The following is a 22,708-nucleotide window of genomic DNA, read 5'->3' on the forward strand; positions in this document are numbered from 1 at the left end:
TAGATACTCTGTTATTTAGCTACTGCTTATGTTAGCTTTTAATAAACGATTTTATCATTAAAGCTTTTATACAGTATGGCAACCGCATGCGCGTCCATGTTTAACGCTTGTTATAGCTATGTGAAAATAAGTGTATAAATGGAACAGTTCATTGTTGGAGCTGAGCTGATCTGAATGAGAGAGAGAGAGAGATGCGGAGCAGAGCGACGTGAGACCCTTACCAGCTGTTTTTCTAGGCATTAAACTGCCAGAATTTTAAAAGACGATATCTCCGTTTGCATTGAACTTTCAGCTTAGTAACTTTTCAGATATTGTTTATGATCAAACAGCAACATTACACACTAACTAACATTAAAAAAGTGAAATCGCAATCAACCACCCCTTTAAGCTTGAAATACCACCAAATAGATTGTGTTTCACTGGATGCATTGTTGCATTCAAAACTGCTTGAGTGCAGCAAAGTTACATGTTTTTAATAGTTAAAACTACTTTTAACTTTACTTTTAAAACTGCATCTTGAAACATGGTGCGCAAGATGCGTTTAGAGAGGTGTGACGCAATAACCAAAAACATCTGACTAGAAACATTTTATATATAAACAGACCAAAAATAAGGTGAATGGGGTAAACCTGTCCTGTGTGAATGACCTGTAAAGTCATGTTTGTTCAATGATATAAAAATAAAACTTATTTTGACTTCTAAAGCCACTTTTTAAATAGGCTATAAATTATATTCAATTATTTACTTGTCTGCCACAATTTTTTACTTGTCAAAACTCTCATTTTGGGCTTTGTAATTAGTATATGCAATTAATTTGAATACATTTTTAAATGATTTACAATCTTAATTTTTAGGTATTTATAGTAATATATCAAACCATTATTATGCATAATGCAAATGGCTTATTGATGTAAGCTATCATACTTTAATCTTCATAATCACATGCACAGATCTTGTACAGATCTGAACATTATTGAACTTCCCTGTGACTAATACATCTTTTTGTTCTGAACACACTTCAGCATCAGTTTGGTGTATGTTGACCTGCTCACTGCATGGCGCTACATTCTCGGTTTTTAACCTCAAACCAACCCATCGCTAACTATCAGATAAACAGAGCAACTTGAATAGGGTACTTGATAAGTGTGGCCGTTGACAGTTCTCAGTTCTCAGAAATGTGCTTGCATCTTACAGAGGAACTAGGTGTTAAAATGTTTGGCCAGTAGCTCAGTCTGCATTTATCAGCAAACAACCCAGCAGCAGAAGTTGATTTCTATTGATTTCAAACGGCATTGTGAAGCTTACTTTGTGAGGTAAGTTATCTTCAGATGACATCAGAACCAATTCAAGATAATATGTGCATATGTATGTTCATACAGTGAACACTTGTTTTCGGTTAAATTTTAAAGACAGCAGCAAAAGAATTAGGATGCATACGATTAACAATTCCATGTTGCAATAGAATATTTTCCAAATTTTGGATTGCAACCACCTTTAAAAGGTGGTAGATATCAGATATAACACAAAACGAGACATTACACCCACCTCACTTAACAAACATACTTTGCACTCATCAGTGTTACAAGTTTCGCTTAAAGTTGTACTTAAAATTAAAATGCGAATAGCACGTCACATGTGTTCTGTGGTTCTGTGTGGTTTAAACACTAAACTAGCTTTTTAAGTAGCAAATTAGGCAATTTCCTTCATACAAACAGGCATGCATGTAACCCATCAAAGGGAATTTAAGGTCAAATGATTATCAGAAAAGTACAAGCAGTTTATGGGAAAAATAAGGGAAGCTATGGGAGAATTCTGCTAGCATTGTGCTTTTTATTGGCCTTTTTTGACAGCTCTGCTTGTCAGAGAAGGACTGATTGGAAATGATATATTGTATGCATCATGCAGAACTTGTTCTGTTATTTTACTACTGAGAGGAATGTTTTTTAATGGTGAAAAGTTAACTATTGGTTAACTCTGGTACATAGCATCAAATGGAAATATTTAAGTTTAAAATTGTACATGGTCCCTTCAAAACAAAACAAACCAGGAAAACATAACTTTTAAATATTTTTGTCATCCTAAAATGGGGGCAGGGGCAGATTGTCCATTTCTAATTATTCTAAGTCCCCCCAATGTCTATGGTGGTTACAGCCCGGCTTCAGTTTAAATGCATTTGGATAAATTGCATATTGTTTTTGTTACAGAACTCTGCTTCCTGTTCAGTTCTAATGGAAGACACAATGACTCCAGATACAGATTATTATAATAATTTACAAGAGTTATCTGTAGACAGCCATACGAAAGAAGAGAAACTTCATGAGGCTACTGAGGTACATCTTGGCTACTGCAGGGAAGCAGCATGTGTAATTACAGTGATCTTTAATGTGATCATATTCCTTCTTGGCATCATTGGAAATGGTGCGGTGATCTGGATTACTGGTTTTAAGATGAAGAAGTCAGTGAACACCACCTGGTACCTGAGTCTGGCTCTGTCTGACTTCATTTTCTGCGCTACTCTCCCTTTCACCGTTGACTACATGGTGAAGAACAGCTGGATCTTTGGGCCCTTCATGTGCAAGTTCAACGCTTTTGTTATGACCCTCAATATGTACAGCAGCATTTTCATCCTGGTCATCATTAGTGTGGATCGCTGTATCACCGTCAAGTTTCCCGTCTGGGCCCAGAATCAGCGCACCGTACAGAAAGCTTCTGTAGTTGTTATGTTAGCTTGGTTCGTGTCTTCTTTGCTTAGCATTCCATCTGCCAAATTCAGAGAGATTATGAATATAGACATATGCTATAGCAACTATGAGAATCACCACAAAACCGTTGTGTTCATGCGCTTTACTTTTGGGTTTTTGATTCCATTCCTGACCATCTTCACCTGTTACTCCATCCTGATCCGTAAACTTAGAGCAAACCAAATGTCCAGATCCACCAAGCCCTACAAGATCATGACATTACTGATCACAACTTTTTTCATCTGTTGGTTGCCATTTCAAATAGTTTCCATTTTAGAGTTGGACCGAACTGAGTACAGCTTTGCCTTTCACACAGCCCAACGAGTATCCGCCACTCTCGCCAGTGCAAACAGCTTTCTAAACCCGTTCCTCTATGCATTCATGGCCAAGGACTTAAAGAAGAAATGCTATTCCTTTCTTTCCAAGATTGAGAGTGCCATCGATGAGGAGACCCGAAGTGCTTTCAGAGCAACTTCAATTACCAATTCTGTGGATAACAGACATTCCACTGTTGTCTGAAATTTTAACACGAGTCATGCACTAAAGAGAATGCTGGCCCATAGAAACGGCTTGGCATTAACAAGTAGTGCAGTTGTTTTGTCTGTTGCATATTTTGAGTTTGGAAATTTACAAGTAGAAGTTAAAAAATTTAAATAGATGTTCAATATAAGCTACTTTACAAGTCATTATATTTTGTTTAATAATTTTGCAGAATTCTATGACAGCTATTAAATATTTACAGTTTTTATTTAACCATTTAAGTTACTGATTAAACGCATGGGGGTGGGTTAAAAGAATTTGGGGTTTTTGAATGTATGTATTAAACATCATTTGGGCAAGATCGACAAATGTTGTCATGCTCCACATCTCTCTCTCTCTCTCTGTTTTGCTAACATATGCATAAAAATATATAATAAAAATCTTGTTCTAACCATTCTGTTTCCTTAAGTGCTGGGAATTCTCTTAATTATTTAATATGCCTATTAACGAAATCCATACACAATACATTCAGAAAGACACTTCAGCATTGTTCATTTTTTATATGATAAACATTGTGATACTTCCTATCTTTCAATACTTCCTGCTTATATGCATTGCAGAAATATATTTGCATGTATTTGGTAGTTTATGCTTTATTTTCTACGATTTATAGACCACACTTAGTAAAACTAGATGTAGGGCTGAAGACTGTAACTCAAATGGTCGCAATGTAACAAAATGTAAAAATTTAAAGGGGTCATATAATGCTAAATGCACTTTTACAAGTTGTTTGAACTGAAATGTGTGTTGGCAGTGTGTGTACACAACCACCCTAAAATGATAAAAATCCACCCAGTACAATAGTTTAAAACCAAGTCGCCTTGGCATCCATATGTGGTTCCTGTATCATTTTGACAAATGACCAGACAAAAAGGTCGCTTAGATTCGCTTTTGAGTAAGCAGTTTAATTCATTGAGTTACAGTCAGCAGCTCTTCACCTCTGACCATTTAGTGTACAGCAGCAGTGAGCCATTTTATAACCAGACTGACTAGTGTTTGGAAATAAATCCTACCATATATTAAATGTATGGCGGGGAGCCTTAGTCTCCATCATTATGACCGCAGTAACCTTATCAACAAAGATGCTTAATTTAGCTCTGAGCACTGGCTGCTCAAGTGCTGCTCGTATCACACCTCCCTGTGAAAACAGCACAAAACAACAGACAAGTAGATGAGGTTCAACGATTCTAGAAAGTGCCAAACCCAACAAGCATTTAAAGGGGTCATATGATGCTTTTTTAAAGATCATTATTTTGGTGTCAATACAGCTGTAAAGAGAGAACGAAACTGCTTAAATTATTATTTTTTTGTTTCTTCAGCATTTTCACCAAATGCACACAGAAGTAAATGTAAAAACAAAAAACCTTACAATCATATTCAAATCTTTAAATAAATAAATAAGCAAGCAAGCAACTACATACATAAATGAATGTTGGGCCTCTGAGAATTTGGGGCGTTACAATTTATTGATCAGGACATCTGATGCACTATCCAAACAAATGCAAAACCTTTCCATATATTCACACAGTTCTCTCAGCTTACAATTATAATAAAAATCTTGTTGCAATCATTTAATTCCCTTTGCATTGCTGGCAATTACTCTCTGATTTCTATAATCATTTGGTAGAAATTCCTTACATTCACGCCATACAAAATACATTCAGAAAGACACTTCAGTTCCTTTTTGAAATGAAAAGCGTGTAATGCTCAAATTTAAAAGCCTTTTTTTAAAATATAGGTGCTGCTTTGTCTTTTAAAGTCATTCTCCTTGTGAGCATTACAAAAATATATATGTGTATTTACATATATTGAATGTTATTTTATTAGGTCTCCAGCTGAGAAGCAGAAATTTACCTTCGAGGTGCTTTTTGTCTCTTTAGAACATTGCTTCATACTTGCTTTCACCCCTTCAAGATTATTAGATAAAGTTGATTCGCTGTTTTGAATAAAAACTCCTGTAATTAAAACACTGACAAAAACAAAAACAAAAATAACAATTCTGAACATTTCTGGAACAAGTTGATAATTGCATCCAAAGCCTGACATCTAATGATATTTTTCATTTTGGGGAAAACTACTGTATCCCTTTAACAGATTCAAATAATAAAAGGGGTAAAGGGTCAGTCAATGTCATTTTAAGCAATTTACAAGAAGCCCCCATTTTTTTTGATCACCCATGCACTGCAAATACATCTTAAAACCTCAGTGAGAAAAACAAAAGTTAAACTCAATGGAACAATCTCAACGTAGAAGTGCTCTAAACACAAAACAGAAGAACTTGGTTGCTTTCATCTAAATCGATAGCTCAATAAAGGCTGCAATTTGCCTGCCTGCAAATCACTGAAGGCAAGTACCAGACAAGGTGTTTTCGAGTCGCCCATGCATTGATCTAATCACGTGGTATAACTTGAGGATTGAGGATTTTGTTGTCCATATCAGTCTTAAGAAGCATCATAACATCTGAAAGCAATTTCCAGATAATTGTGGTCACAGGAAGCTGGGGTTCAGATGTTAAAAATGAAATCGCTGTCCAGATATTCCCAATGAGACTGAAGTGCTTAAGGGATCATAGTGTAGTCCAGTAGTCGAAGGAAAAGCCAATTTAATGAAAGACACATATCATGGGTTTATCTAAATAGCTGTCCCGGATGTCTTGATGGCAACAGACACTTTTATAAGAAGTGTGAACAGTCATTTCCAGTAAAGACTCAACTGAATTTGTAGTGAGCACACACTTGTATTGGCCTAAGGAAGATGGATCCATGGTGATTAAACTCAAAGCAAATTGTTGCACAAGCCCATGTCTTACTATGTAGTGTAGACTATTAATGAAAGGGCAAACAGTTTTTCAGCAGTTCATTTCTGCAATACTGTACCATTCTTAAAACTGAAAGCAATCAAAGAGAATGATGATAAACAATTTCATATTCTAGGGCAAAAATGGGTATAGCTGGGAAAAAAGTGTGTTGTGAAAAAAAAAAGCATAAATGAAGAGATGGGTATCATCTGGGTCTGTACTTCTCGGGTACACCAGACAGGTTTCTCTTTCTGAGTGCCGTGTCCACGGTCTTAATAAGCCCGTCAATAGTGGCACACATCTCTGGCGTATAAGGGTCGTATTCCAGCTTCCTCAGCCCAGAGCGTTTGAAGTTCCCATCCTTCTGTCCTTCCACACAAAGCAGGCGGTCCTCTGAGACTTCTAGGCCCAGAAAGATGACCATGCCTTTTAACTCAGAGAAAAGGTCCCGTTTTAAGTCCTCAAAGTGTACCACTTGAACTGTCTTCCCATATTTCAGCCAGTCTAGTGTGTGGGATGCCCACCATGGAGCGTAGTTCTTCACAAACTCTGGCCACTCTGATTGAGAGAGAATGAGAGAGTTGATCTTCTTGAACAAAGACATCTTGCAGTAACATGGCACCAGAGATTTAGTGCATTAGAAAACCTTTGTAGACGTGTGACAGCACTGCACAAATGTACTGGACATCACCAAACACAACTTGATTCAATAGCGGAACTGCTTATGTATATTTTTAATCAACGATCAGAACACTTTTCTGAAAAAACAAATTAAGCAGAAGTCAATCACACTCTGAATTGAAGAACTTGTTTGTAGTTAAGTAATAGAATATAATTTTCTGCTGAGTCTCATCAGTGGAGAGAAAGAAAACAATATAATCGCTAATGAAGAGCTGATGTCTTTTTTTTTTCACAAACCAAATAAAATTAGCATAATCATGACGATAGAGGATGTAAAAAGAATGGAATACAAAAGGAAGAAGCAAAAAATGCTGATTTTTTTTTTAGATGCTTCTGCGTTTCGGTTAGTGTGACGCATCAGAAAGAATTAATAAGCTTGTTGGCACGGCAACAAGAACAGTGAAACAATAACAGAGGAACATACTGCACAGTGTTAAATGTTAAAATGTGTTAAAAAAAACACACACAGGCAACTTCATAACACTGTTAAAAAAATGAAACAAAAACAGAAACATGCTCATTTCGAAAATCAAGACACCAAAATGTCACAAGTATCTGCTTCTCCGTGGGAAAAATATATTGTTAAGAAGCAGAACAAGAGAGAAAAATTGCTTCAAAATGGACTTCATTGGGGTAAGGACAACGTTACACAACAAACTGACCACTACCATAGTTCACACACTTTTTTTTTTTAAATGCAACAATATTTTAGTAAAATTACATTAACTGCAAGTAAAATGTGTTTTGGTTTAATGGTTATAACTATTCAAATTTAAACACCAGAAACCTGTATTTGGTGCCCAATAATAGATTCCTGTACCTAAACATAAGCATCATTAGTCTTAAGCAAGTTTCTCATACAGAGTTAAAAGGGAAAAAGCACACACTCTCGACCACAGTATAGCAGTTTAGTTTAACCCCAAGACTAATGACAACGTCAAAAACAAAACAGAAGTTCTTTCAAACATTTAGCCTGATTATAAACATTGGTCTGTTAGCCTACCAAACTGCGTCAAATAACACCTGTATATGGAAGAGAAGCTGGACAAATTGTGATGGGGAAAGTTTTGTAAATTCTAGTAGCAGACAGTTCACCCAAAAATGAAAATGTGCTCACCCCTCAGGCCATTCGAGATGTAGATGAGCTTGTTTCTTCATCAGAACAGATTTGGAGAAATTTAGCATTGCATCACTTGCTCACCACAATGGATCCTCTGCAGTGAATGGGTGCCGTCAGAATCAGTTCAAACAGCTGATAAAAACACCACAATAATCCACACGTAATTCACACAAATGGTAGTCGGTTACTGATTCCAAATTACATGACAAAAATAGTAGTTAGTAACATAATCCATTATGTTACACATTTTAGGTCATGTAATCAGAGTAATCTTTTAGATTACTTTTGACCTAACTCGCTTATCACATTTATTTAAATACGATAATCTTGTACATTATGGATATAAAAATACAAATCTAGATTATCAGTTAATCAGTTACTATCCAGCACTGATCATTATTCTGCATTATCATAGATTGACTGGTATATTGACCGGAAGCGATGATTTAAATCTAAAACACCTTAATGATAGATTTGTTTCTTACAAACACACAGCTTTTCAGTTCGCAAGATGTTAATTGACGGACTGGAGTCGTGTGGATTACTGTGATGCTTTTATCATCTGTTTGGACTCTCATTCTGACGGCACCCATTCACTGCTTAGGATCCACTGGTGAGCAAGTGATATAACGCTACATTTCTCCACATCTGTTCCAATGAAGAAAAAAACTCATTTACATCTTGGATAGCCTGAGGGTGAGTACATTTCCAGCAAACTTTCATTTTTGGGTGAACTATTTCTTTAACAGAGACATTTAACATGCACGGTTTTTATATGCTTTATGCAAGTACTGCTGTTTGTATTGCACATCACTAGGCTTTAGAACAAGCTTTCATCTCTCACCTTTCCCCCTCCAATGAGCTTGAGAGGCAAATCCAATATGGCCGCCATACTTGCGGTTAAATTCTGCCATGAGGGCTTTATAAGGGTTCCGGATCATAAGAATGCTGGCATCAAAGGCCTCGATCTCCTTCTTGCCGCTCTCATGGGTCTTGATACATATGGTTCTACCACTGCGCCAGTGATCTCTCTCCCCTTTGAAACCTGCACACGCAGAGAGATCAAAGAGAGAGGAAGACCATCAGCAAGCAAGAGTCAAAAGGATGGCCTTCTTAAAAAGAGAACAAAAAAGTTAAGTTAACCTTTGTTGTACAGTGAGCCATCAAAGTAGTAGCTCCCGGTGTAGTAACCCGTGGCCAGCTCAATAAGGTGACGGGCCCACGTATTCCCTGCGCCTGGGAAACTAGCTAGTGCCACTAGGTGTTTGGAACGAGTGGGTAAAAAGCGCCGGTCCATACAACGATTATCTGTAGAGATAAAAGTGAACACATATCAGGGCAAATGTAAGATATCCTAAGATAAAGTCTCCATGAAATTGCTTGACAAGCAAGTACATTGGTGTGAAAAAGTGTTGGCCCCCTTCCTGATTTCTTATTTTTTTGCATGTTTGTCACACTTTAATGTTTCAGATCAAAGAAATCAGGAAGAGGGCCAACACTTTTTCACACCACTGTATATTAGCACATATATTTATGACCTCAAAGGTAACATACGTGGACAAAAAAATGCAAAAATAATAGTCTTGAAATCACAGTACCTTTGCATTCTGTAAAAAAACAGGTAAAATGTCTCAATCAGGTTTGAGCGGTGTGATAAACAAGAGGAATTGGGTGTGATCACTATTTTTTTTAAATAAATGTCATATCACTATCTTTGATAAAATAAAAACTATCAATTTATGCATTTTTTTTGTGTTTTTTAAAGTTATTTACATCTAAAAGTACCATATTTTATGTGAAATATGCTTATTTTTGTTATATTTAATATTTATTTTACTACAGTAAAAAAAAATTATAAAAAAATCCTAGTAAGCCAAAAGCTAAAAATGTGGTGACTTTGGTGACATATGATGGCATAAAAATATCAAAATTTAAAAAATATCAATAGCCACTATTTGGCTGTAGTACTCAGTGGCTGCATATAGGCTTACATCTATAAACCATTGTTGTAATAAACTTAACCTGTTAAGTTTTAGATTTTTTCACGTTAAAAATGTAGATTTTTTTTTATTGTAAAAAAAAAAAAAAAAAATTGTGTTGGGTGAGACTATAGAAAGATGCCAAAATATGCTTCTGACCATGCTATAAGGAAAAGACAAAGGAGACTAAGGCTGTGTTTACAAAGATGGCAAAATATGCTTACAGACAAATCTGACCATGCTACAAGGAAACGACAAAGGAGACAGAGTAATCATTAGTTTCTTTCTAACAAAAAAAAAACATCACATTTCAATAACTCAAAAACGTAAAATGCTACCAAACTAGTAAGAATAAACAATACACCTAACAAGTAGCATGTTTCAGCATGTTTTGTTTGGAAGCATCAACTAATTTTGCAATAGGACTTTGATCTGACTTTGAAGTGAGTGAGTGAGTGAGTGAGTGTGTGTGTGTGTGTGTGTGTGTGTGTGTGTGTGTGTGTGCAGTGGATGATTGACACATTCAAGAAAAGTGCTCAGTTACTTGCTCATTCAACTCTTTGTTTTTGGTGTGAGTGACTGTTTTTATTCGACAAAACAACAAAACAAAACAAACAAAAGAAAAATATAGGCTATAAATATTATAGGCTCTTTCGATGCTTTGTGTGTGTGTGTGTGTGTGTGCGTGTGAGAGTGTGTGTGAGTGTGAGTGTTTGCACATTGAGAATGTTATATAGGCTCACCCCTTCATTTATATGTATGTATATCTGCATTTTGTTGGATTTATTGATTTTTATTGGACAAATAAAAAATGCACTGAATTATAGTATTTCCCATTCATTTCCTATGGGTGCCCACTTTTGTCCACGAATGACAAATGAAGAAATTTTCTTAACTTTGTTGAATCGAGTCCAGTTTTTTTGTGTGTGTGTTCAGGTGGCAAACAGGAAAAGTAGTCAAGTCTTGTACGCTCAGATTAAGGAAACTACTTGTTAAAAAAAACAAAATGATTTTGCCCACATTTGTCCCAAAGAATGCTTGAGGTTTAACATAGTTGCAGTGCGATAAATTTGCTAACCTTATCTGTGTAAAGCTGAGAATACCCTTATCTTTGTTGTCCTTGTGCCTTAGTGGTCATAACTTTACACAGATTACGTCAGTTAAATTAAATGACAGAATTCTATGTCAAAATGTTGTCTTTTTTGGAAATGATCTGGCTCCAAATGCTTAACCCGAAAACATTTATTTAAAAGGTCCTGAAACCGTAAACTACAAATGATCTTCTGTCTCCGACAGGCAATTCATCCACACCATGAGTGTAACCAGTCTTTACAGATTCTTGATGTAAGCAATCAAACAGCTTTTATAAATGCCACTAAATAAACTACAGTACAAAAGTTATTTAAGATGAAACAGTGCACGAAATATTATATATTTTCCATGCAGAGTGCAAGTGCAAATGGCTGTGCATTTATTTGTGCATTAAATCAGAGCTTTCACAGGATGTGTGAATTTATGTAATGTAAGGTGAGCTAACAAAACCATGTGTAATGTACAACCCCAATTCCAAAAACGTTGGGACATTTTGTAAAATGCAGTCAAATCAAGAATCTGTGAGTTTATTTAATTCCCCTTAACTTTTCTTTAATTGACAAAAGTACAAAGAAAATATTTGTATACACTCCAAAAAAGTTGGAACAGAGGCAAAATAAAAGTTCAACTGTTTTGAAACAGACTTTTGAGCCCTCAGATGGCATTGCAAAACAAACCATCATGCCGTGGTGTCAAATATAGCCACATGCTCAGGAGTACTTCAGAAAACCACTGTCATTTACCACAGTCTTCCTCTGCATTGAGAAATGCAACTTGAATCTGTTACACAAAGAAAAACCTTACATCAATACTATGCAGTGATGCTGCCGGGTTCTCTGGGCCAGAGCTCATCTCAGATAGTCAGAAAGACAGTGTGCTGTGGTCAGATGAGTCCACGTTTCAGCTTGTTCTTGGGAAAAACGGACATCAAGTTCTCAGTCCCAAAGACCAAAGGGATCATCCAGACTTTCACCAGCGACAGATGCAAAAGCAAAGGTCTGTCATGCTATGGGGGTTAAGCAGAGCAAACAGCATGGGTGACTGGAATCTGTGCGAAGGTACCATTGACATGAAGGCATATGGGGCTTTCACACCGGAGGAACCTTTTCATAGTTCCTAGAATTATTGGCGGAAGTACCTGCTTTTTGGCGTGTTCGCACCGCAGGAACTAAGAACATATTTAGTTCTAGGAACTCCATTTGGACAAACAAAATTAGCTCCTACTTCAGAGTAGGGTCTAAAACAGTTCTATAGGAGCTACCAGTGACGTAAATGTACGCTGATTGGCCAATCGAAGCACGAAGAATAAACATATTCACGAACAAAGAAGATGCTGAAGAGTTCCTGCCGCCAGTGCGAATGCAACCACGTAAATGGCCCAAGGGGGAAATTGGTTCTCTATGAACCACCATGCTAGCTAGTTCCTGAAACGATGCGGTGCAAAAGCCCCTAATACAGAGCTGTAGTGAGACATATACTGCCATCAAGATGCGGTCTATCATGGGAAGTCCATGGTTATTAGATCAAGACAATGCCAGGTCTCATTCTGCATGTGTTACAACAGCCTGGTTTCATAGACACATGTGGATGTGACTGACTGGCCAGCGGATCTGTCTCCTATTGAAAGTGTATGGAGGAGAATCCGACAATAAATACTTCAGACTGATGAGCAGCTGAAGTCTTGTATCAAGCAAGACTGTACAAAAATTTTGCATGCAAAACTTGAACAATTAGTATCCTCAATTCTCATACAATTTAACACTGTAATTAAAAGGACAGATGATGTGACAGAGTGTTAAGCATGCCTCCGTCCCAACTTTTTTGGAGTGTGTTGCAGCCATCAAAATCAGAAAAATGATATAAAATCTGTTTATATTTACAAAATACATTTAAGTTGGCCAGTGAAAACATTGGAAACCTTTTCTTTGTGCATAAAATAAAGGTTAACGATAATCAACGAGCCACAGATTCTTGATTTTTATTGTTTTATGTAATAGCTATAGCGTAGATTTGAGGGAAGCTTTGATGCTTTTAACTCTTTGATGTGTCATCCCCTCCCCTTCACACACAATTGTGCAGCATATTTAAAAACTGTGGTGAGAACTAACCAGTACTTAAAAACGGGCAATTCCCCCAGCCTCAAAGTCAACAAAGTGACTCTATGTGGTTTTGTGGCCGAGTGCATGTATGTGCGTGTTTCGGAAAAAGGCTCTGCTTGCACAGCAGAACAGTTGCGCTATTTAAGTGTCACAAGCATGCATTTATTGAAATCATCTGCAGATATCTGAAATGCATGATATATGCTATTGATTTAGTGCCAAATTTACAGGTGAAGCCATCGCCTTTGACCGCTGCTGAAACCAAAGCAAAGTGGAATAAAGAAGTCACACTGTTTTCTTACTTTGACAGCAAACTCGGAGGAAGTGTAGAGGAAGTGTGAACTTAGCAAATGTGAGGGTCGACCTCGATAAGTGATATGCAGCCACAAAAGCTCAGTTAGAGCTCATAACACATTTGAAACACCGTGAAGACTGAACCGGGCTATATTTTGTGCTTCTATAGTGGCCTGACATGTTTGTTCTTGTCCTAAACAGGGGAAATATTTTGCATGTGGGCTGTCTGTGTGCTCAGCTGAGCACATGGTTTTGGTCCAAACAAATGAATGCTACCTTGCACTTGGGTCTGGTACACTACAAAGAAGTCATTGTTTCCACAGCTCTCAAAGTCTTCTCCTGCACAGTGCTGGAGACACAGTTCCTCATCCTCACGCTCATGCAGGGTGAAGAGTGGAGTAGGAAATCCACAGTGACATTTTTCACCAGCCAAGGCTGCCAGAGAGAATTCCTATAGCACACAAAGGAAAAAGATTATATAGGACAGACTATAAACACAGTACTGTAGTATGAGAGAGACCAGATGTACTCACTTTCTCTGTGCACATGTCAACACACTTGTCCACTGACATGTTTTTAATAACGGCACTAGCAGGAAGCGCCAGGGTCACGTTGTCTGGCCTCTTGAAACAGCCCTTGAAGATGGCACTCCCATCTGAAAAGCAAAATAAATATGAATTTTTAAAAATGTAAAACCAACAAAAACAACTACATATATACCATTTTTTGAAGAAAATGTGAGTATTGATTGCGTTTCAAAACCTCACCAGCTACTGTCTTGTAAATGTTTTTGACTGACTCGTTAAAAAAGCAATACACTGATGTTCAAATAGTATCTGACACTATTTGCACTAAGTGTAAATCTATCACTATTTGTACAAGTGGAAATAGTCTTTTATCAATTCATTTAAGAATGGTTTCATCAAAGGTTAAGTTGTTCCTGCACAACTATTGTATTCACTTGCTGTGTTTATCACATAACCTCTCATACGCAAACAGATATCCTGTCACATGAGAAAAGTGCTTAATCAGGACACACGGGGTGGAATGTCACAGGTTTCTGCCTGTGCTATTTTTGATCAATAAAGGAAACATGAGGCATAAGGAAAAGGGTGAAGGGCGTGCCATAAAGATCTGGAAATGGATATGAATTTTATTTTATTCATAGTTATATTCGAAAAACAGATGTTGTGAAAAGGATCTGGCAGAAGTTTTCAAAGCTACAATAAATAAACACAAATGAATGAGATAGGAAAAACAATCATTCAGGGCTCCCACTCTTTTCCAAAGATAATTTCCCAAGACTTCAAGGACATTTTTAATTTAATTATGGTGGGAATAAAAGACAAGGATGGCCATGACTTAACTATAAAATCAGTTCTTTAAAATGAGCTCTTAATTATAAATTACAACAAATTATTTTGTTCATTGTTTCTTCAGCATCTCTTGCTTTTGTTAACGGACCGTTTATAGACTGTAATATTTCCACACAAATGACATTTTGGAAAATGGTTGTAATACAGTTTGTTTAAAAGTCTGGAACAGAGATTGCCTGAAATAAAACAAAAGAGGTGACTGTAGATCACATGTTTGGAGAAAAAACTGGCCAGTTGCGATTTATGCCATGTTTATGGTACTTTCTACTACTAACATTAATCGTTTCGGGCTAGTGGTGAACTGTTCGTTCTTAGATACAGGAAAAGACAATAAAAAATTTTTTAAATAACAATTTTCCAGGACACGTGGGAACCCTGAAACAATGCGACTGAATTTTTCCGCAACCACTAGAAAACAAAGAGCAGAAATCATTCATGATAATCACTCCCCCGAGAGCTCAGTGGTGGCGAGCCATTTGCCCTGTGCTACGCTCTTGCAATCATGCTTTGATTATCAAAACAGCTTAAAGATAAACAAGACAGCCAATTTCTGTTAACAATAAACATTAAAGGCTCATTTGTTAACATTAGGAAAATATATTTATAAAACGGGTAGTTCCGGTCCTTGATTCTGATTGGTTGAGCCAAGTTCGAAGCTGTTGTAAATTACTCTACAGACATACACCTTTGTTTACATTTGTGTGTTGCCCGGCAACCACTTTGTTGGAACCACAACCGTTTCTGAGGAACTACATTGTTTGGCGGAAGAATAAAGTTTTTATTAATACCATTACATTTTATTTGCTTTGTTTTATTTTGTGAAACCTTGCTACATATATGGAATGACCGTTTTATAAAAGCAATAAGCCCCGTGAAGCCGTGGTTTACAGTGAATTTATAACAGCTAGAGGGGTTTTAGGGGTTTTCCGCTTCACTTCGTGCCTAAACACCCCTTAGCTGTTATAAATTCACTGTAAACCACGGCTTCACGGGGCTTATTGCTTTATTTTACAGCATTTCTTAAACTTTGTTAATTATATTGAAAACACAACTGATCATTTTTTGTTCATGTTAGTTCACAGTGCATTAACCAAATGTAAACTTTTAAAATTTTAAATGGATAAGTGTTGAAATTAACATTAAGATTAATAAATGCTGTTGAAGCTTTGTTTATTGTTAGTTCATGTCAACCAAAGTAGTTAATATTAGCAAACGAAATCTTACGTAAAATCTTACCCAATTTCCTGTAAGAAATTAGTTGGCCTTATCTATGAAAGTCATGAGTTCCTTTCCGCTTTTGAGATTGATATAAGTGATGAGTCACATATGTGCACCCGTCCAGATATATGCGAGCATGAGCTTGCAGATGTGTGTGTGTGTAAGTGTATGTGTGTGTCAGGGTTCTCACATCTGCGGGCCGACTCCTGGCTCAGCTCCAGTCTGTATATGGACAGTCTATTAGGTCCTCCACAGAGGTTACTCTTCTCCCCTTTACACTCCATATTACATTCACTCTCTGACACGTTGGGTGCCTGGATCTTATGGCCACAGTAGCACTCAGCTCCAAACTCCAGACCCGCATAGAGATAACCCCTAATAACAAAGGACAGAGAGAAAACATCATTATTCATTCAATTCATTGCAATGTCAGGGCAGTGGACTGCCAGTTAGTGTTCCGACATGCCGAGCTATGAAGAAATGCGATTTGAAGCCCTGTTCGTTATCCTGTACTCAATGCTGATTCTTCTCTAGAAGAGTATGCACAAAATATGCAAAAGTAAATGCAAAAAAGCACAAACAGAAAGAGTAACACAAAATAGTGTTTCTGGACATATACAAACCAGAACAGGTGGATAATTCTTGGAATATTTCACTCAAAACTGAGGTGCATAAGCTCAGATCAATGAGGCCAACAATTAATCAGTTCCAAAATGAAACGAGCACAGATCTGAGCGTACAAATCAACTTACGACTTCACGTGTGATTCATGAAACTTTCATCTGCCTCCAATTCCATCGTACGAATGATCGTACATTAATAAATGTGGTGACTGAAAACAATCGTCATTTGAATATCATGCCCCTAAAACGCCCCTGGTTTAGAAGCCTAGAGTTTACAATATACAGAAGAGAAAAGTAACCCAGCCACAAAAAGGAAGTAATCTCATGAAAGAGAAATTCATACTCCAAAAACACCCGTTAAACTTGTAATTGCAAACAATTACATTAATTTATATGTATATTAAATACCAGTAAATATAGTAAATATAATAAAACCTTTACAAACAAGAATGAAAAATAAGTAGCTATAAAATTATATACTAAACTATAAAATAAAAGACAAATTAGGCTATAGCAGCATTCATTATAAATAGTGCTGTCAAATGATTAATCACGATTTGCGACTAATCGCATCCAAAATAAAAGTTTTTGTTTGCATAATATATGTGTGTGTTCTGTGTATATTTATTATGTATGTATAAATACACACACATACAGTATATATTTTTTAAATATTTACATGTATTTACATGCCTATATTTATATTCATATAATTTATATCATAAATGAATATATTTAATATATAAACAACATATTTTTCTGAAATATATACATGCATGTGTGTGTATTTATATGCACATAATAAATATACACAGCACACATACATATATTATGTAAACAACAACTTTAATTTCGGATGCGATTAATCGCGATTAATCGTTAGACAGCACTAATTATAAACAACATACAAACGGCAAGCTAAAATTAATTTATTTAAAGTGAAACTGAAAGGGCATTGGGCTCACGAGCCTCTCTCGTTCGACAAGAATCCAAATGTTTTCACTGTGCCTTGTAACATTTGTTTGCTAAACTATTAGGGTTGGGGCGATGTCTAACAAACTGGCATCGCATGTCTACAGTGAAACATCGTGATGGACGATGACATTGGGGTGGGGGCTTAGTCATTAGAACTGTCCAATTTTTGTGACAGCATGGACGGTCTGCGTACAACAGGTGACTGTTGAGATAGACGTCTAGGCGATACTACGCATGTGTCGAGTTCATCCATCTGCGCTCATCCAAGTATACTTTGAAAGCTGTGGGGACGCGGCTGTGCGTGAGATGGAACGGATGGAAATTTATTGTAATATATTTATTATACAACACCCACAATCGGACCCACATGTTCTAGCCTATTTAATCTAATTAAATGTAAATTATTTTTAATTTTGTTGATGTTTTTGCATGCTTCGTTTAGTTTGTGTAAAACATATACAGTAGCCTATAATTAGTTTGCCATTTTTTGCACAATAAAATCTTTACTGTTTAAATTGTGGTCATTTAACTGTTTTGAATGTAATGTGGATTGTGATGGCGAACAGCTTCATTATGTTAATATTACCTAATCAGAAAATATATATTTATAACTGCATGTAAATTAAAATCATGATTGCACTGGGCGATATAGTGTGATTAATTAATTAATTAATTAATAATTAATTATTGACTCAACATCGTGATTTCTGTCAGCCATCGGTGATGGATGATGGCATCGTCTATCGGCCCAAGCCTATAAACTGTTATTCATTATGTAAACTAGGCTTTGTACTTTACTCGTGTTCCAATATCCACGCAAAAACATTGGGTGCTGCATGCTGATTTTACAGCGGACCTTTTAATTTGAGCTGTTGAGGATCAAGAAGGATAGAGGCAATGAGGGTGAGGGCATTTGTTGTGGAATTCAGGCATTTGGGTGCATTATCGTATGCCAGTTTGAAAGATGTGATCCATACAACAACCAGAAGTCAGGAAAAATGCAAATTTCTACTGGCATTACTATTCTGGCAGGCAGGGTTGCTCCAATGATTGCACAAGTCAACATCTACTTATGTGTGGGGTACACTGAACAAGAAGAGACTTGTTGTCTTTCACTTGTGCTACGATAATTGATTTGAAATTCAAAGATAAAACACAATGTTAAAGATGTTTTAATGCTTTTAAAACACTAAGACTTGGTTTCCAGGCAGTGAAATTGCATCTGAATTTGTCAGGTTTTAGACTTTTTTACACGTGAATTCCAAATCAATGGGAAATTGAATGTTCATAAGGATTTTTTTATGTTTTTTGAAACCGTAAGACCTTTTAGCTTCTTTTCAGCATATGATTGTCTATAAAGTTTTGACAATTTGCCAAACTTTTTCATAGTTCCTAGAAATATTAGCGGAAGTACCCCTTTTTGGTGTGTTCTGACTGCAGGAACTAAAAACGTAAACTCCATTTTGGTGTAACTAATTTAGCTCTTACTTCAGAGTAGGGTCTAAATCAGTTCTACAGGAGCTACCAGTGACGTAAGCATACATTGATTGGCCAAATGCATACAAAGCACTGGCTACTCTGCATTTTTAAAAAGCCATGAAAAAATATTTACTCCATGAACATGGAAAACAGTGACAACGGCATTTAACGCTGCGTGTTGTCATAGTCAGATTTTCATGCTCTTTTAATTGTGTAACTTGTGCATTTATATTCCATTATCTGTTACCACAAAACCCACGACACTCAACAAAAATAGCTCTGATCAAGGCATTCTCCATTCACCGGTTGTTGATGTTTGTAAAGACGTCGCTGTCGGCCGCTTCAGAGTTCCTGCTGTTGGTGCGAATGCAGCCCGAGGGAGAACTTGGTTCTCTAGGAACCACCATTCTGGCTAGTTTCTAGACAATTATAAATGACAGAACCCTAAAAAAAAAGGTCAAATGTCATATGTAGAAAACACATTTTGGAAAATGATTTTACTTTCAGACAAAAGATCCTCACTTCACTGAGGAAGGCTTGTTGCCCAAACGTCTGAATGTCCATTGCTCTGTTGCGAAATAAAAATAAATTACAAGCTGTTAAGAAGATACAGCGAGTGCGGATCTTTTGTCTGAAAGTGATGCTACTGATTGATCGATGCACCCAAAATCAAAGTTGAGGGCAGTGATTTTTTCGTGAGTGGAAAAGGATTTTACTCCTAAATATCTGTCAAATATAAAGTCAATTATAAGCTGTGAATTCACAATTAGTTCCATAGACGGTTAAACAATAAAAATGAACAAATAAGCATAAAAAACAATGGGTCTGGGGCCCGTTCTTCATACGTCGCTTATTACATCCGAGATGAAATGTCACATCCAAGATGATATCATCGCGCTAAATTTGAACAGATTTGTTTCTTAAGGGTCAAGATCATGTTATCTGCATCTCCTGCGCTCCATCAAGCCACTCCCATAATAGCTGTCATCACTCAAATTAATGCACGACTCTACATTATCTGTATAGCATGTGTGTAAGACTCAAATACAATTACGAAGTAATAATTTTATGACGAATAAATCTTTCAAGTGAGTAAAACTGGCTGTGTCTATAGTATTAAAGACTACACAAAGTGATTATATTATCTTTAAATACATTTTTAAATGATTATTATTTTAAATTATTGTCCCTGGATTAATAGGGTACTCTTGTAATAAAGTAGCGGTGGTAGCGGTCAGATTTTAAGTATCAATTCTGCTTAAAAAGATGCAATCTAATCCCGTTTACATGAAATAAGCTGCTCCCGAGCAGGTTTAAGCCTACGGACCTGTTGCTATGACAGCAACTCCGGGATGAGCTTCGAAGAACCAACCAATCCAAGATCATGCCAAATCATCAACAATCAAATCCAGCTAACTGAGTTAGCGACGTACGAAGAACGGGCCCCAGGTATAAATTAGTATAGGTTTGTTTTCACAAAAATAATTATTTAAACACACATATGCATGTCTGCATATATGTTCACTGGTTCATGATGTAGCCTAGTAGTTAAGCATCTGGGGTGGTAACTGAAAAGTTGTAGGTTCAACAAGGGATGTTTCTTGAGCTGCCACATTTGTGCTCTTGAGAAAGTCACTTAATGACCGGCTGTTAGAGTGTACCAAGTGTACTACAGTTTATTTTATACTAGGGGCTTATGTGGTGCGCATGGGTGTGCATGTAGATAACGATCTTGTAAAGAACAGAAAGCATGTGGTTAACATTCTGACACTTGACCAGCAGTGTTCCTTTCCTCAAATTCAGAGCTGGATGCAAGTTACACGGTTTTGGTTAGAAATCAGTTTCGATTTAGCTGATGCACTAGGTGAAAAGTTTAGTTTCGAAGCACTCTTGAAAGAAAGGTTTTGCCAGGCCTTTTTAACATACATATCACGGTTTCACAAAACAGCGTAAAATATATCAGTGCATTTTGTTATGCGCAAATGTGAATTGCACTGTGCCTTTGTTTGAGGTTTTGCTGTTAAATCTAAAACATCTGGACTGGACTGTATAGAGTTACTGTGCACTCCAGCCCTCAACACCCCTCTTAAAAAAAAAAGTGTGAGAACTGCCTCAAGCTGACACCGTGGTTTCAATGCTTCAGAGAACTTGTTTATAAAATAGAGCTGTCCTTTGAAACATGATGCATGAGGTCAATTTTATATGCATGATTTTTTTTTATCAAAGGAGGACAGTAATAGGATGTCCTTCTTCAGTTTCTGGCTCATCCCTATGCAGGCTGTGTCTGCTCCTAATCTCCTCAATATGGGTGGCAGGATTCTTGAATGTTGTGAGTGGGAGCACAATGCTGAGAACAAACAGATGTGCTGTTTATTTTGACACTCTCTCTCAAATCGCTATATCTGTAACACACACTACTCCCTTTAAAGCAGTCCTGACGCCAGAATCCCACAACCTCTTTTCCTCCCTCTCTCTTTCTGTGGCTTTTCCCAAACACAGATTGATGTTAAGAATCGACAGGAAGCACGTAGGGATGAGGAACTGAATAAAGAGGAAGTAAACCAGAATGCTAACAGGAATGAAAGTGAAAAGCAACATCAATAGTTCACCCAAATATAAAAGAATTCCTTTTCCCACCCTAATGTTGTCCTAAACCGGCATGTCTTTTTTTTTAACTGCGGAAAAACTAGTTTTCATAAAAATAACAACGAGTGGTGATCAGGGCTGGACTGGGACAAAAAATCGTCCCAGGCATTTTTTGGTCCAGGCGGCCCACCACCATTTCTATATATATATATATATATATCATTGATATATATATATTTACATTACATTTACATTTAGTAATTTAGCAGATGCTTTTATCCAAAGCGACTTACAAATGAGGACAATAAAAGCAGTCAAAACTAAGAAAAGAGCAACAAAAAAGTTGCTCAAAAAAATATTGCTCTCAATAAAGAGCAACAAAAAAGGCCCAGCAGAGGTTGTACTTCCTTTGCCAGCTGAGGAAGTTCAACCTGCCACAGGAGCTGCTGAAACAGTTCTACTCCGCCATCATTGAATCTGTCCTCTGCACTTCTATAACTGTCTGGCTCAGCTCAGCTACCAAATCTGACCTCAGAAGACTACAGAGGGTAGTCCGGACTGCTGAGCGAATCATTGGTACAACCCTCCCTTCTCTCCAAGAACTGTACTTATCCAGAGTGAGCAAATTTCAGCACAGTTGTCCTGGCAACGGAAGACAGTCATTTTTTTGTAGTCAAAAAAGGAAACCCCTCTAAGAGCCCGTTTCTGTGTGTCATCAATATAACAGCCGATGTGCTTTGCTAAAAAGAGAAAGATGTTAAAAACATCACTGCTAATTCCAGTAACAACAATTTAAGAAAAAGACATTAAAGTACTGATTTGTTATCTTGTAACAATTATATCCTGGTGAGTAACGTTCAAGGTTGTAAAGCACATTTTTAAATGTTGAAACACAGCACCATCTAGTGGCCAAACTGTAAAATCACAACCAGATCTATAGGACTTTGCTCTGGATGAGAGAATGAATATATAACAATAAAAATATATAATAATACAATAATAATATATAATAATAACACTGGATTAATTAAAAATACAGACTTAAATATTATAAATATTGTGAACAAGTATAATTATAATACTTTAGTCTGTAATATATATATATATA

General features: G+C 36.7%; 2 protein-coding genes across 7 annotated transcripts in view; one reads left to right on the top strand and one right to left on the bottom strand.

The window, feature by feature from the left end:
- Nucleotides 1-2,073: 2,073 nt before the first annotated feature.
- LOC107654612 (chemokine-like receptor 1) lies at nucleotides 2,074-3,394 on the top strand. Its single transcript, XM_016441765.1, has one exon. The coding sequence runs from the start codon at nucleotides 2,133-2,135 to the stop codon at nucleotides 3,258-3,260; it is 1,128 nt and encodes a 375-aa protein (XP_016297251.1). The 5' UTR covers nucleotides 2,074-2,132; the 3' UTR covers nucleotides 3,261-3,394.
- A 1,318-nt stretch (nucleotides 3,395-4,712) lies between these two features.
- The window catches only part of wscd2 (WSC domain containing 2), a 60,225-nt gene continuing 42,229 nt past the window's right edge, over nucleotides 4,713-22,708 (bottom strand). For all 6 annotated transcript variants that reach the window (XM_016441803.1, XM_016441800.1, XM_016441799.1 and 3 more), the window contains 6 exons: nucleotides 16,128-16,312; nucleotides 13,877-13,998; nucleotides 13,620-13,794; nucleotides 9,023-9,187; nucleotides 8,724-8,924; nucleotides 4,713-6,636 (listed from right to left, as the gene is read on the bottom strand). In XM_016441803.1, the coding sequence (XP_016297289.1) occupies nucleotides 6,284-6,636; nucleotides 8,724-8,924; nucleotides 9,023-9,187; nucleotides 13,620-13,794; nucleotides 13,877-13,998; nucleotides 16,128-16,312 (1,201 nt within the window). In that variant the 3' untranslated portion in view covers nucleotides 4,713-6,283. The remainder of the gene's footprint in view (nucleotides 6,637-8,723; nucleotides 8,925-9,022; nucleotides 9,188-13,619; nucleotides 13,795-13,876; nucleotides 13,999-16,127; nucleotides 16,313-22,708) is intronic.

This window comes from Sinocyclocheilus anshuiensis, unplaced genomic scaffold (genome assembly GCF_001515605.1).
Source record: "Sinocyclocheilus anshuiensis isolate Anshui unplaced genomic scaffold, SAMN03320099.WGS_v1.1 scaffold799, whole genome shotgun sequence".
NCBI lineage: Eukaryota > Metazoa > Chordata > Actinopteri > Cypriniformes > Cyprinidae > Sinocyclocheilus > Sinocyclocheilus anshuiensis.

What these genes read in the sequence shown, in the direction of transcription:
- LOC107654612 (XM_016441765.1), top strand. Translation starts at nt 2,133, where the DNA reads ATGTCTATGGTGGTTACAGCCCGGCTTCAGTTTAAATGCATTTGGATA.